This window comes from Penaeus chinensis, chromosome 26, assembly GCF_019202785.1.
Source record: "Penaeus chinensis breed Huanghai No. 1 chromosome 26, ASM1920278v2, whole genome shotgun sequence".
Taxonomy (NCBI): Eukaryota; Metazoa; Arthropoda; class Malacostraca; order Decapoda; family Penaeidae; genus Penaeus; species Penaeus chinensis.
In genome coordinates this window covers 4,087,463-4,102,462 of record NC_061844.1, presented here as the reverse complement: position 1 = coordinate 4,102,462, position 15,000 = coordinate 4,087,463, and the positions used below count along the sequence as shown (strand labels likewise).

General features: G+C 46.0%; 1 protein-coding gene across 1 annotated transcript in view; it reads left to right on the top strand.

Annotated features, from left to right (window-relative positions):
* Nucleotides 1-2,480: 2,480 nt before the first annotated feature.
* LOC125038975 (basic proline-rich protein-like) overlaps nt 2,481-15,000 on the top strand; it is a gene marked incomplete at its 5' end in the record, with an annotated part of 23,667 nt that continues 11,147 nt past the window's right edge. Inside the window, 2 exons of the mRNA XM_047632693.1 lie at nt 2,481-3,592; nt 8,149-8,167. Coding sequence (XP_047488649.1) covers nt 2,481-3,592; nt 8,149-8,167 — 1,131 coding nt within the window. The remainder of the gene's footprint in view (nt 3,593-8,148; nt 8,168-15,000) is intronic.

The window sequence follows — 15,000 nt, the reverse complement described above, 5'->3', positions numbered from 1 at the left end:
ATACATAGCCTTAAAAGTGCGTTTACATATACACAGAGACACACGTAAAAACGCACGTAAAAACAGTACACGTTAGCACACATAGATAACATTGACGCAAAAGCACCTAAAAAAACACAGACATAGGCAAAAACATGCAAAAAAAAACACAGATACACACGCAGATAACACAGACAAGCAAGAACATATCAAAACACACACGTAAATACATACAGACACATTTATCGCACACACATATGACTACATCTGGTCTACAGAAAGATCAAATGTCTTTTTCATAGACATTTTCGAAAATAACCACCTTAAACAATAATAATATTTATATATCTATCTATCCACCAAACTATATATACAGATGTACGTATGTATGTAAGTATATATGTATGTATGTATGTGTGTATGTGTGGATGCATGTGTGTATGTATCAATAGCTATCCATCTACTTATCAATATCTCTATCTATCTATCTACCTACCTATATATATATATATATATATATATATATATATATATATATATACACACACATACATATACCCTTCTTTCTGTTTATCTATCTATGTCTGCGGGAAAAAAATCAGCATTCCTTATCAATGTCGAAAAAATAGTTACCAACTCGTTCCTAATACCAGTTACTCCCTCATTTTCATATCTTCACTTTTCCCTTTTTTTTATATATCCATTTTTGTTATTTGAACCTTTCGTAGGGAATCGGAAAGAAGAGGGGAAGAAGAAGAATCAAGAAGAGGAAATTCAGACTGACTCCCACGATCATAAACCACTTCTCTTCAGGATCAAGTTAACTGGTCAGTGAGAGAGGGGAGGAAGGGAAAGGGGAGGGGAGAGTGAGAGAATGAGGAAGAGAGGGGGAGAGAAAGGAGGGAAAGAAGGTAGAAGGAGAGAATGGGAAAGGGGGAGAGACAGAGGTGAGGAGGAGGGGAAAGAGAATGAGAGAGAGAGAGACAGAGAGAGAGAGAGAGAAAGAGAGAGCGACAGATAGACAGGGAGAGAGAGAGAGAGTTACAGAGAGTGAGTAATTAAAAGAGAGAGAGAGAGAGAGAGAGAAAGAAAGAAGAAGATAGAGCCAAGAACGAGAGAAGTATAATGACAATGGTATAAAGAAAAAAAAAATCTCAGAAAGAAAAAGAAAAAGAAGAAAAAGAAGAGTCAAAAGAGAAAGAGAAGAAAGAAATATATATAATAAAAAAAAAGGTAATAAACAATAAGAATAAGAAAAAAGACTTAGAAAAAGAAGAAGGAAAAAACGAATAAAAAGAAGATAAAGACAAAGAAGAAGAAAAAACGAAGAAAAAGAAGATAAAGAAAAAGAAGATAAAGATAAAGAAGAAAAAAAGAGAAAAGGGAAAAGAAAAAAAACTCTGAAACCTGAACACACAATCTGAAACGACCTCCCGGAACAGACAATCCCTCAGCCGCAAGTTTCATTTCGAATTCACTAAAGGCTACTGAAGCCATAACCATGAAGTCGGAATAACGTTGTGAAATGCGCGGAACGGCCAAGATGTGAGAGATAGGGGGGGAGGGGGAGGGGGGAAGTGGAGAGAGGCGGAGGGGTGCGGGAGGTGGAGGGGGGAGAGAGGCGGAAGGGGGCGGGAGGTGGAGGTTGGGGGGAGGCGGAGGGGGCGGGAGGTAGAGGTGGGGGGAGAGAGATGGGGAGGGTGTTAATAGGGGTGAGGGGGAGGGTTGGAATGAGGGAGGGGTGAGGGGGGAGGAAGGGAGGAGAAGGAGGGGTGAAGGGGGAGGGAGGGAGAGGGAGGAAAGGGAAGGTGGAAGGAGGGGAGGGAGGGGGGTGAGGGAGGAGGGGGAGAGGGAAAGGAAAGGTAAGAGAGAAGAGGGGAGCGGAGAAGAGGAGAGGGGAAGAAGGGGAGACGAAGATAGGAGGACAGGAGAGGGAAGAAAGAAATGGAGGGGGGATGAGAGGGAGGTAGGGAGACTGGAAAGAAATGTAAGGATAAAATAAACTCCCCTCCCCCTCCCCCCCCCCCCCCCCTTCCCCTCCCCCCCCCCCCCTCCCCCCCTCCCTACCCCCTCCCCCCCCCCCTCACCTCCCCCCCCCACTCACCACCCCCCCCCACCCTCCACACGCCCAAACTCCCTTCCCAACCCCCCCTCCCCCCCCCCCTCCCCCCCTCCCCCCCCCCCCTCCCCCCCCCCTCCCCCCTTCCCCCCCTCCACCCCCCCCCCCCCCCCCCCCCCCTCCCCTCCCTTACCTCCTCACTCCCCCCCCCCCCCCGTCCGCCCTCCTCCCCCTACTCCACTCCCCCACTCCCCCCCCCCCCCCTCCCTGTTCCCCCCTCCCAACTCCCCCCCCCTCTCTCCCCCCCCCCCCCCCCCCCCCCCCCCCCCCCCCCCCCCCCCCCCCCCCCCCCCCCCCCCCCACCCCCCTCCCCCCCCCCCCCCCCCCCCCCCCCCCCCCCCCCCCCCCCCCCCCCCCACCCCCCCCCCCCCCCCCCCCCCCCCCCCCCCCCCCCCCCCCCCCCCCCCCCCCCCCCCCCCCCCCCCCCCCCCCCCCCCCCCCCCCTCCCCCCCCCCCCCCCCCCCCTCCCCCCCCCCCCCCCCCCCCCCCCCCCCCTCCCCCCCCCCCCACCCCCCCCCCCCCCCCCCCCCCCCCCCCCCCCCCCCCCCCCCCCCCACCCCCCCCCCCCCCCCCCCCCCCCCCCCCCCCCCCCCCCCCCCCCCCCCCCCCCCCCCCCCCCCCCCCCCCCCCCCCCCCCCCCACCCCCCCCCCCCCCCCCCCCCCCCCCCCCCCCCCCCCCCCCCCCCCCCCCCCCCCCCCCCCCCCCCCCCCACCCCCCCCCCCCCCCCCCCCCCCCCCCCCCCCCCCCCCCCCCCCCCCCCCCCCCCCCCCCCCCCCCCCCCCCCCCCCCCCCCCCCCCCCCCCCCCCCCCCCCCCCCCCCCCCCCCCCCTCCCCCCCCCCCCCCCCCCCCCCCCCCCCCCCCCCCCCCCCCTCCCCCCCCCCCCCCCCCCCCCCCCCCCCCCCCCCCCCCCCCCCCCCCCCCCCCCCCCCCCCCCCCCCCCTCCCCCCCCCCCCCCCCCCCCCCCCCCCCCCCCCCCCCCCCCCCCCCCCCCCCCCCCCCCCCCCCCCCCCCCCCCACCCCCCCCCCCCCCCCCCCCCCCCCCCCCCCCCCCCCCCCCCCCCCCCCCCCCCCCCCCCCCCCCCCCCCCCCCCCCCCCCCCCCCCCCCCCCCCCCCCCCCCCCCCCCCCCCCCCCCCCCCCCCTCCCCCCCCCCCCCCCCCCCCCCCCCCCCCCCCCCCCCCCCCCCCCCCCCCCCCCCCCCCCCCCCCCCCCCCCCCCCCCCCCCCCCCCCCCCCCCCCCCCCCCCCCCCCCCCCCACCCCCCCCCCCCCCCCCCCCCCCCCCCCCCCCCCCCCCCCCCCCCCCCCCCCCCCCCCCCCCCCCCCCCCCCCCCCCCCCCCCACCCCCCCCCCCCCCCCCCCCCCCCCCCCCCCCCCCCCCCCCCCCCCCCCCCCCCCCCCCCACCCCCCCCCCCCCCCCCCCCCCCCCCCCCCCCCCCCCCCCCCCCCCCCCCCCCCCCCCCCCCCCCCCCCCCCCCCCCCACCCCCCCCCCCCCCCCCCCCCCCCCCCCCCCCCCCCCCCCCCCCCCCCCCCCCCCCCCCCCCCCCTCCCCCCCCCCCCCCCCCCCCCCCCCCCCCCCCCCCCCCCCCCCCCCCCCCCCCCCCCCCCCCCCCCCCCCCCCCACCCCCCCCCCCCCCCCCCCCCCCCCCCCCCCCCCCCCCCCCCCCCCCCCCCCCCCCCCCCCCCCCCCCCCCCCCCCCCCCCCCCCCCCCCCCCCCCCCCCCCCCCCCCCCCCCCCCCCCCCATCCCCCCCCACCCCCCCCCCCCCCCCCCAACTCCCCCCCCCCCCCCCCCCCCCCAACTCCCCCCCCCTCCCCCCTCCCCTCCCCCCCCCTCCCCCCCCCCCCCCCCACCCCCCCTCCCCCCCCCCCCCCCCCCCCTCCCCCCCCCCCCCCCCCCCCCCCCCTCCCCCCCCCCCCCCCCCCCCCCCCCCCCCCACCCCCCCCCCCCCTTTAAAAGATCGAACGAATGACGAGCAGACAAAGAGCAATGAGAGGAAGAGAAAAGTTAATAATGTCAACCATGTAAACAGAGAATGGGAGAATAAAAGAGAGAAAAGACAGATAGAGAAAGAGACAGATAGACAAACAGACAGACAGACAGACAGACAAACAGACAAACAGACGGACGGATGGAGAGATGGAGATAGAAAAACATATCGATAGATATATAGATAGATAGATAGAGAAAGACAGACAAACAGACAGACAGAAAGATAAAGAAACAGACAGGCACACAGAGACGGAGAGAGAAAAATAATAAAACAAATAGATAAAGATTAGATAGATAGATAGATAGATAGAGAAAGACAGACAGACAAACAGACAGACAGAAAGATAAAGAAACAGACAGACAAACAGAGACAGAGAGAGAAAAAAAAATAAATAAAACAAATAAATAAAGATTAGATAGATAGATAGATAGATAGATAGATAGAGAAAGACAGACAGACAGACAGATAAACCCGACAACGAAAGATAAAGAAAAAACAACAACAAGACAAGAGATAGAAAAAATAAAACAAATAAATAAAGATTAGATAGATAGATAGATAGATAGATAGAGAAAGACAGACAGACAGACAAACAGACAGAAAGATAAAGAAACATACAGACACACAGAGACGGAGAGATGAAAATAATAAAACAAATAAATAAAGATTACATAGATAGATAGAAAGATAGAGAAAGACAGACAGACAGACAGACAAACAGACAAACAGAAAGATAAAGAAACAGACAGACAAATAGAGACAGAGAGAGAAAAATAAATAAATACAAAAAAATTAAGATTAGATATATAGATAGATAGATAGATAGATAGATAAAGGACCCTCCCCTTTCCCTCAGCCTCAGACGACTGCAAATAGCCCTCACTGCCTGGACTTCGGAGAGAGGCCATTGTGCACATCCGTTGCAAGATGGAGGGCGAAAGGGAAGGAGGAAGGAAGAAGGAGAGGGAGCAGGGAAGGAGGAGGAGGGTGTGGAAGGAAGGAGGAGAGGAAGTAAGGAAGGAGGAGAGGGAGTAAGGAAGGAGGAGAGGGAGGAAGGAGGAGGAGGGTGTGGAGGGAAGGAGGAGAGGGAGGAAGGAAGGAGGAGGAGGGTTTGGAGGGAAGGAGGACAGGGAGGAAGGAAGAAGGAAGAGGGTGTGGAGGGAAGGAGGAGAGGGAGGAAGGAAGGAGGAGGAAAGGGGTTTGGGGGGAAAAAGGAGAGGGAGCAAGGAAGGAGAGGGGGTTTGGAGAAAGGACAGGGGGGAAGGAAGAAGGAAGAAAGGGGGGGAGAAGAAGGAGAGGGGGCAAGGAAGGAGAGGGAGGGAGGAAGGAGGGAAAGGGGGGTGTGGAGAAGAGAGAGGGAGGAACGAAGGAGGAGGAGGGTGTGGAGGGAAGAAGGAGAGGGAGGGAGGAGAGAGGAGGGGTGGGGGGAAAAAAGAAGGAGAGGCGGAGGGGAAAGGGAAGGGGAGGAGTGAGGGAAAGAAAGGAGAGAATAAGGAAAGGAGAAAGGAGGGAGAGGAAAAAGGGAGGAGATGAGGGAAGAAGAAAAGGGAGGAGGGAAAAAGGAAAGAAAGGAAGTAGAAGAGGCAAGAAAGGAGGAGAAGAGGGAAGAAGCAGAGGAGGAAGGAAAGAGCATGATAAGGAAAGAGAGGGAAAAAAGGGAAAAAGAGGGAAAAAGAGAAAATAAAGAAGAAAAAAATGAAAGATAAAGAAAATTAGGAGGGAGGAGGAAGAGGAGGGAAGAAAGAGAGGAGTAGGAATGGAGAGAAGGGAAGGAGAGGAAGAAGGAGATAACAATGGAGGAAGAAAAAAGAGGAAAGAAAGAGAAGAGAGGGAAAAGAGAAAAGGGAATAAGGAGAGGAAAAAATAAATGTCGCAATACAGGCTAAGTAGTAGGACAGACAGACAGACAGGCAGACTGCAACGCCTCACCTACACAAATATAAAGCCAAAATTCCCTTGGTTTCTTTAATGCAAAGAATCAATCAAAGTACAGTTAACCCGTTAATCAATTAAATTTCCGGAAATGAGAGAGAGAGAGAGAGAGGGGGAGAGAGAAGAGAGAGAGAGAGAGAGAGAGAGAGAGAGCGAGAAGAGAGAGAGAGAGAGGGGAAAGAGAGAGAAGAGAGAGAGAGAGAGAAAGAGAAGGAGAAGAGAGAGAGAGAGAGAGAGAATGTGAAGAGAAGAGAAGAGCAGCGAGAGAGAGAGAGGAGTAGAGAGAAGAGAGAGAGGAGGAGGGGGAGACAGACAAATGGATTAATAAAACAATGCACAGAGGGAAGACAACAAACAGAAAAATTTTATCAAAAAAACAAATACACGGACATAAAGACAAATTAATCAATAAGCAAATACACCAACAGACAGACAGACAGACAGACAGAGAGACACACAAAGGAATCAATAAGCAAGTAACCAACCAAACAGACAGACAGACAAACTAATTAATAAGCAGGTACACAAACAGACAAACAACACTAACGGGACACGCGAAGGCCGGGCAGGCAAGCCAGCGCGCCCACAGCTGGACGTCGGGCTTTGAGATACAATCGCCCTCAGGCAAATCCGGGAATTTCTTTATCGTTTTCATAAAGGAAAGGGGAAAATAGTGTTAAAATTGCCGGGAAGAAATGGGGAAAAGAAGGGAGGGGGGATAAAAGGAGGGAGAGGGAAGAGGGAAGAAAGAGGAAGTGTGGTAATTGGTGAGAAAAGAATGAAGTGATGAGAAGAATGGATGGGAAATGAAAGAAATGATAAAAGTAAAAAGGGAAGTAAAGGAATAATATAAAAATTAACAAGAACAATATTAAAGTGAAATAAAGCAAAGATGGGAAATGGAAGGAAAAATATTGAAAATGATTGGAAAAAATTTGATATAAGGAATCAAAGGAAATGAAGAAAATGTAAAAAATAAAAGAAAAAAAATGATTAAGAAAAAAAAAGAAAAATTAAAAGAAAAAAAAAAGAAAAAAGGAATAGGGATAAAAATAAATGATACCGAAAATAAAAAGAAGAAAGGAAATCAAATTAACAAATGTCAAGAAATGACGTTAAAAATACAAAGAAAAAAAATTACTGACATAACAGTCTTAAGCATAGAAGTAAAAAAAAAATAATAATAATAAATAAATAAACTGAGAACAAAAACAGAACGATATCATATTAAAACTAACAAGAAAGAAAAAGAAAAAAGAAAAACAAGTAAAATTACAAAATAACGAAAATAAAAAAAATATTGAAATGAGGGGGAAAAATAAACGAAAAATAGCAAGAAAAATATAAAAATGGTAATGAAAAAACACGTAATATAAACATTTAAGAGAAATAAAAAGAAAAAGCAAAAGTAAAGGAGATGGAAAGAAATTACTTAATATGACAATAAAAAAAAAACATGAAAATATCAAAAGAAGATAAAATAATATGTAAAAAGGACGAGAAGAACAGTAAGAGAAAGGAAAAGAAAGGAAATCAAAATCAGAATAACAAAAGGAAAATAAATAATAATAATGATGATAAGAATAAAACACCAAGTGAAGGAAGACAAGAAGAATAGAATTAATATTAGAAAAGGGTAAAATTGTTTGAATAAAAAGGATACAAATATATATATTATATATATATATTATAAATATTATAATATAATTTATTTATATAATATGCATATACATACATATAAAACATATATACATATAATAATATATATATATAATATATTATAGATATTTCATATATAAGTAAAGTATATACAATTACACATACACCACGCACACACCACCACACACAACACACACACGCACACGACACAAAAACTACACGCACAACACACGACCCCACACACAACACACACACACACACCCACGCACAGTACCAGAACACACACACACACACAACACACACACACACACACACACACACACACACACACACATTTATATATATAATAAATATATATAATATATATTTTATATTATATATATATAAAAAATATTATATATATATATATAGACGGGTTTTGTTTTGGATATGTGTGTGTGTGTGGGGTTGTAAACATATTATACGTGTGTATGATATGTATATATATTTCATATACATATAAAATTATAATATATGTGTGTGTGTGTTTTGTGGTGTGTGTGTTGTGTGTGTGTGGTGTGAGTGTGTGTGTGTGTGTGGGTGGTGTGTGTGTTTTGTGTGTGTGGTGTTTGTGTGCGTATGGGTGTGTGTGTGTGTGTGTTGTGTTGTGTGTGTGTGTGTGTTGTGTGGGGTGGTGTGTGGTGTGGGAATACAGTTATTGATAGAAATAGGTAAAAAATGTAGACAAAAAGATAGGTAAATAAATAGAAAGATAATAAATGTATAGAATGATAGTAATAGGAAGACTGAATAGATAAAGACAAAACACCTTATCACCCTTTCAACTAATTCTCTCTCTATCTATCTCCTTAATCTATATCTCTCTCTATCTCCCCTCTATCTCTTTTCTCTCCTCTCTCATCACTTCATCCTCTCTCTCCTCTCTCCTCTTTCTTCCCCCTCTATCTCTCCTTTCTTTTCTTTCTTCTTTCTTTCTCTCTTCCCCTCTCCCCTCTCTCTCTCTCTCCCCTCTCTCGATAATCCTCCTCTCGCTCTCATCATTCTCTTTAACTCTCAAACTCTCCTCTCATCTCTCTCTCATCTCTCTCCAATCATCTCTCTCTTTCTCTCTCCCCTCTCCCCCTCATCTCTCTCTCTTTTCTCTCTTTTCTCTCTCTCTCTCTCCTCTCCTCACCTCTCCTCCGCTCTCTCTCCCCCTCTCCTCTCGCTCTCTCCCCATCTCTTCTCGTTTTCTTCTCTCCTCTCTCTCTTTTTCAGCTCTTTTTCTCTCTCTCCTCTCGCTCTCTCTCTCTCTCTCTCTCCTCTCTCTTCGTCTCTCTCATCACCTCTCCTTTTCTCTCTCATCCTCTCGCCCATCATTCAAATTTCGCCTGGTTATTTTCGCCCCCCCCCCCCCCCCCCTCCACACCCCCCTCCCCTCCCCCTCTCTCCCCTCAGGACGCCAGCTTCACTAACAAGAACCGGTTATCAGTGAGGGGAGAGGATGGGCAAGGGGAGAGGATGGGCAAGGGGCGAGGGGAATGATGGTAAAGGGAAAGGGAAAGGGGAAGAGAGAGGAAGGAGGGAAAGGGAGGGAAGGGAAGGGGAGGAAAGGGAAGGTATGGGAGGGAAGGATGGGAGGAGGAAGGGAGGGAAGGGAAGGAGGGGAAAGGGAGGGGAAGGGAGGGAAAGGGAAGGATGGGAGGAAAGGGAGGGAAGATGGGGAGAGGAAGGGAAGGATGGGGAGGAATTGAGGGAAGGGAAGGTGGGAAAGGGAGGAAGGAAGAGGGAAGAGGGAGGGAGGAAAGGAGGAGAAAGGGGAATGAGGGTTAAGCAGGGAAAGCGAAGAAGGGAAAGGGAGGAAGGAAGGAGGAAAAAGGGGAAGGAAGGGAAGGAGGGAAAGGGAGGGAAAGGGAGGGAAGGGAGAAAGGATGGGAAGGGGAAGAAAGGGAAGGATGGGGAGGGAAAGGGAGGAAAGGGAAGAAGGGAAAGGCAGGGAAGGGAAGGAGGGAAAGGGATGGAAGGGAAGGAGGGAAAGGGAGGGAAGGATGGGGAGGGGAACGGGAGGAAAGGGAAGGTGGGAAAGGGAGGGAGGGAAAGGGAGGGAAGGGAAGGAGGGAAAGGGAGTGAAAGGGAGGAAAGGGAGGGAAAGGGAGGAAGGATGGGGAGGGGAAGAAAGGCAGTTAATGGGGAAAGATGGAAAGGGAAGGAAATTAAAAAAGAAAAAACAGTAAAGGAAGAAATGAAGAAAGAAGAGGAGGGAAGGAAAGGAAAAATGGAAAGGAAGGAGGAGGACTAAGAAAGAGAGAGGAGAAGGGATAGGAAGGAGAGAACGAGAGAAGGAGAAGGGCAGGAGGAAAGGAGGGAAAGGTAAAAGGGAGAGGGAAGGAGGGAAAGGTAAAGGAGGGAAGAGAGGAAGAGAAGAAGGAAAGGGTAAAGGGAGGAAGAAAGGTGAAGTAAGGAAGAAAATGGAAGAAGGAAGAGAAAATGAAAGATGAAATGGAGGGAGGTAGCGAAGGAAAGAGGGAAAGAGAGGGAGAGGAGAAGGGGGGAGGAGGGAGAGGAAGAGAGGGGAAGGGAGAGAAGAGGATGAAAGAGGAAGGGAGAGAAGAGGGTGAAAGAGGAAGGGAGAATACGAGAGAAAAGTAGGGAAAGGAAAAACGGAAGAAGAGGGAGAAGGAAAAAAATGCGAAGAGGATGAACACAGGAAACAACACAACGAAAATTGAATAGAGAAAAAGAGAGAGAGAGGAAAGGAGAAAGTGGAGAGAGAGAAAAGGAGAATGAACCAATGAACGAAAAGGAAAGAGCAATGGAAGAGAAGGAAGGAGGAGGAGGAGGAGAAGGAGGAGGATGGAAGAGGAGGAGGATGAAGAGGAGAGAGGTGATATGAGTAACGTAGATGGGGATGGGAGTAGGGAGTTAAAGGGGGGAGAGAGGGAGAAGTGAAGGGTGGAGAAGGGGGAAAGGGGGAGGGGGGGGGAGACGAAGTACACAGGGTCATTAAATTTCCAGATGCTTCTACGTTCAAGCCGTTCGAGTAACGGTTGGGTGAGAGCTGGCTTAGCGAGGCGCTTGTCCACTCCCCTCCCCTTCCCCCCTCCCTCCCTTCCTTCTCCCCTCTCTCCCCCTTCCCCCCCTCCGCCCCCCCCCCCCCCCCGCTGTGTCCGGGCTTTGTCGCTCGGCCTGCTCTACCCCCCCTCCTCCCTCCCCCCCCCCCTCGATTCTGCCCTGTTGCTGCAGTTGCCTGGTTGTCTTTTCTTATTTTTTATTGGTTGTGTCTTGAAATTTGCATATTTTGGTTTAACTTCATTTTTATTTGCCCATTTTTTTTTATGTTGTTTTCTGTTCTTGTTCATTTCTACCTTACTTTCTCTTATGCTTTATATGTTTATGTTTAAAATGTCCCTTATCCATTTACTTGATTTATTCCCTTCCTTTACCTCTGTATTTCTATCACCCTTTTCACTATCCCTTTCTTCTCTTCCATCCCTTCTCCTTCTCCTTCTTTCTATGTCTCACACCCCGTTCCTCACCTCCTCTCCTCCCCTTCCCTCTCTCTCGCCTCATCAATTTCCTCTTGATCAACTTATCTCTCGTTCAATTAGGTGATTGTCACGTGTCGTTAAGAGGCTTGTTCTGCAATAGCGGCTAATGACTCCTAATTACACCAAAATGTGCTAATGGGTCGTTCTGATAGGTTTGTCTGTTTATGTATGTTTGTATGCATATTTGTTTATTTTTATTTTGTCTATTAGTTTTATGTTTATTTTTTTGTTTGTATTATGTCTATTGATTTTATGTTTATTTATTTTTTGTTTGTATTATGTCTATTGATTTTATGTTTATTTTTTGTTTGTATTATGTCTATTGATTTTATGTTTATTTTTGTTTGTATTATGTCTATTGATTTTATGTTTATTTGTTTATTTGTATTATGCCTATTGATTTTATGTTTGTTTATTTGTATTATGTCAATTGATTTTATGTTTATTGTTTTATTTGTATTATATCTATTCATTTTATGCTTATTTTTTGTTTGTATTATATCTATTAATTTTATGTTTCTTTGTTTATTTGTATTATATCTATTAGTTTTATTTTTATTTGTTTATTTTATATTTATTTGTTTCTTTGTTTATTGTATATCCCTTATTTTGTTTTGTTTATGGCTATCTGTAAAAGAAATCAATTTTTATGTCTGTTTTCTCTACACAAGAATGAGGAGGAGAAAAAGAGATGGAAGATGACGAAGAAGACGAAGTAGAAGAAGAAAGAGAAGAAGAAGAGAAAGGGAAAATAATTAGTCTACCATACAATACAGACAAAAAATAGCATAGATAGAAAATACAAACAAACACTTACGTACATTCTGATCAGCTGACATTTCATGCTCTCATTTACGTAAGTTTCGCCTTCTAAAACTATACATATACACATTACTTCCTTTTTTAAATGCTCTATCTTTGTCTATATTCGAAATTTCCTCCCATCATCAAGGCTTTATCATTCCTTCCCAAAAGAAACGCGAGGAATCGGACACATCCAGTCCCAGAGGGTTGAGTTGCCAGTTTCTCCTTTTTTTTGAAAATGGATCGAGCGTGGAGTCGCTTCCTCTTTCCGAACACATTTTCTCGACGGTGTTTAAGCCAAAGCCAATTAGACTAAATTTATATTTCCAATCTCCTACGTTGACATTTTGTTTCATTGGGTTATCTTTTCATAATTAGGATGTCATGTTGGCGAGAGCTGGCTGGTTGTATATTTTGTTGTTGTTGTTGCTGTTGTTGCTATTAGAGTGTTGATTGTTGGTATATATTCATCTTTCTTTTTTCACTTAGGCCTGGTTGAACATGTTATTATTATTATTATTATTATTATTATTATTATTATCATTTTTATTATTATCATTGTTATTATCATCATTATTACTGTTGTTGTTGTTATTTGTATTAGTGTTATTATCATCATTATTATTATCATTATTATTATTATCATTATTATTTTTATTATTATTACCATCATAATCATCATCGTCATCATTTTTATTATCATGACTATTATTATTATTATTATTATCATTATTATTATTATTATTATTATTATTATTATTATCATCATTATCATTATCATTATCATTATTAATGTTATTATTATTATTATTATTATTATTATTATTATTATTATTGTTATTACTATTATTATTGTTGTTGTTGTTGTTGTTGTTGCTATTATCATTATCATTATGTCTATCATTATCATTATCTTTATCATAAGACTTATTGTTATTACCATTATCATTATTATTGCCATTATTATTATTATTATCATTATCTTTATTAGAGATTTGTTTTTATATGCATGTATTTACTGCCTTTCAAATCTTTATTACTGCTTGATTTATCTTAATTCTAAATTCTACCTTATTTTTCTCTCTCTCTTCTCTTTTCTCTTTTCCCTTTCTCTTTTATCATCTTTCGAGTGTCATGTATCATGTGTATCTTTTATTATTAGTCTATTTGTATCTATTGATGTTTGTAAGAGTTAGTTCAGTATCGCGAATGTGTCTTTCTTCCATTAACAACATCATTGTGTCTCATGGGTTTATGTTCGTCATCATCTTTTTCCTGGTTGCGTATCATGTATCTTTTTCCTGGTTGCGTATCATGTATCTTTTTCCTGGTTGCGTATCATGTATCTTTTTCCTGGTTGCGTATCATGTATCTTTTTCCTGGTTGCGTATCATGTATCTTTTTCCTGGTTGCGTATCATGTATCTTTTTCCTGGTTGCGTATCATGTATCTTTTTCCTGGTTGCGTATCATGTATCTTTTTCCTGGTTGCATATCATGTATCTTTTTCCTGGTTGCGTATCATGTATCTTTTTCCTGGCTGCGTATCATGTATCTTTTTCCTGGTTGCGTATCATGTATTTTTTTCCTGGTTGCGTATCATGTATCTTTTTCCTGGCTGCGTATCATGTATCTTTTTCCTGGTTGTGTATCATGTATCTTTTTCCTGGTTGCGTATCATGTATCTTTTTCCTGGTTGTGTATCATGTATCTTTTTCCTGGTTGTGTATCATGTATCTTTTTCCTGGTTGCGTATCATGTATCTTTTTCCTGGTTGTGCGTCTTGTATTTTTTTGTTGGTTTTGTATCTTGTATCATGTATTTTGTCTTTGTTGTGTATCATGTATTTTGTCTTTGTTGTGTATCATGTATTTTGTCTTTGTTGTGTATCATGTATCATTTCTTTGTTGTGAATCATGTATTTTTCTTTGTTGTGTATCATGTATTTTTTTCCTGGCTGTGTATCATGTATTTTCTCTTGGCTGTGTATCATATATCTTTTTTCTGGTTTTGTAGCGTGTATCTGTTCCTGGTTGTTCATCTTGTATCTTTTCTGGTTGTGTAACGTGTATATTTCCCTGGTTGTGTAGCATGTATCTTTCCCTGGTTATGTGTCATGTTTCTTTTCCTTGGTTATGTATCATGTATCTTTTTCGTGGTTGTGTAGAATGTATCTCTTTCCTCGCTGTGCATTTTGTATTTTTCCTTGTTATGTATCATGTATCCTTCTTCTTGGTTGTATAGCGTGTATCTTTTCTTGGTTGTGTAGCATGTATCTTTTCCTGGTTATATAGCATGTATCTTTTCCTGGTTGTGTTTCACTTATATTTTTGATAATGTATCATTTATCTTTTCCAGGTTATGTATCATTTATCTTTTCCGGGTTATGTATCATGTATCTCTTTTCCCTGATGATTGTGTACTATGCATTATTTCCTTATGAATCATATCTTTTCCTGGTTGTGTATCGTGTATTTTTTTTCACTGGTTATGTATCACGTGTCTTTTTTTTTTAGTTATGTATCATATATATTTTCCCTGGTTTTGAACCATGTTTATTTCTCCTTGTGTATTATGTATCATTTCACTGGTGTATCACGTATTTTTTTCCTTGGTGTATCACGTATCTTTTCCTAGCTATGTATCATTTCCTTTTCCTGGTGTATCATGTATTTTTCCTGGTTATGTATCACGTGTCTCTTTCTGTCATCTCTCCCACTATCAAAAAACAAAGTTAGCGGTTTCCTTTGTTCATTTCATTTCTTTGTTATTACTTAATTTATCATAACTTCTCGGTGTTTCTCTCTTTCCAACTTTGTAGAACTTTTGTGGAAGTTGGATCGTAATTCTGATAATATTGTTTTTTTTTTTTGTTATATAGAAAGGATTATCATTTTTATTTCATATTATTGCTTTACTATTTTTATTTAGTTTAGTTTTGCCGTGTTTTGTTTGTTTGTTTGTTTTTTCTCTCTCTTGCTTCTTCTT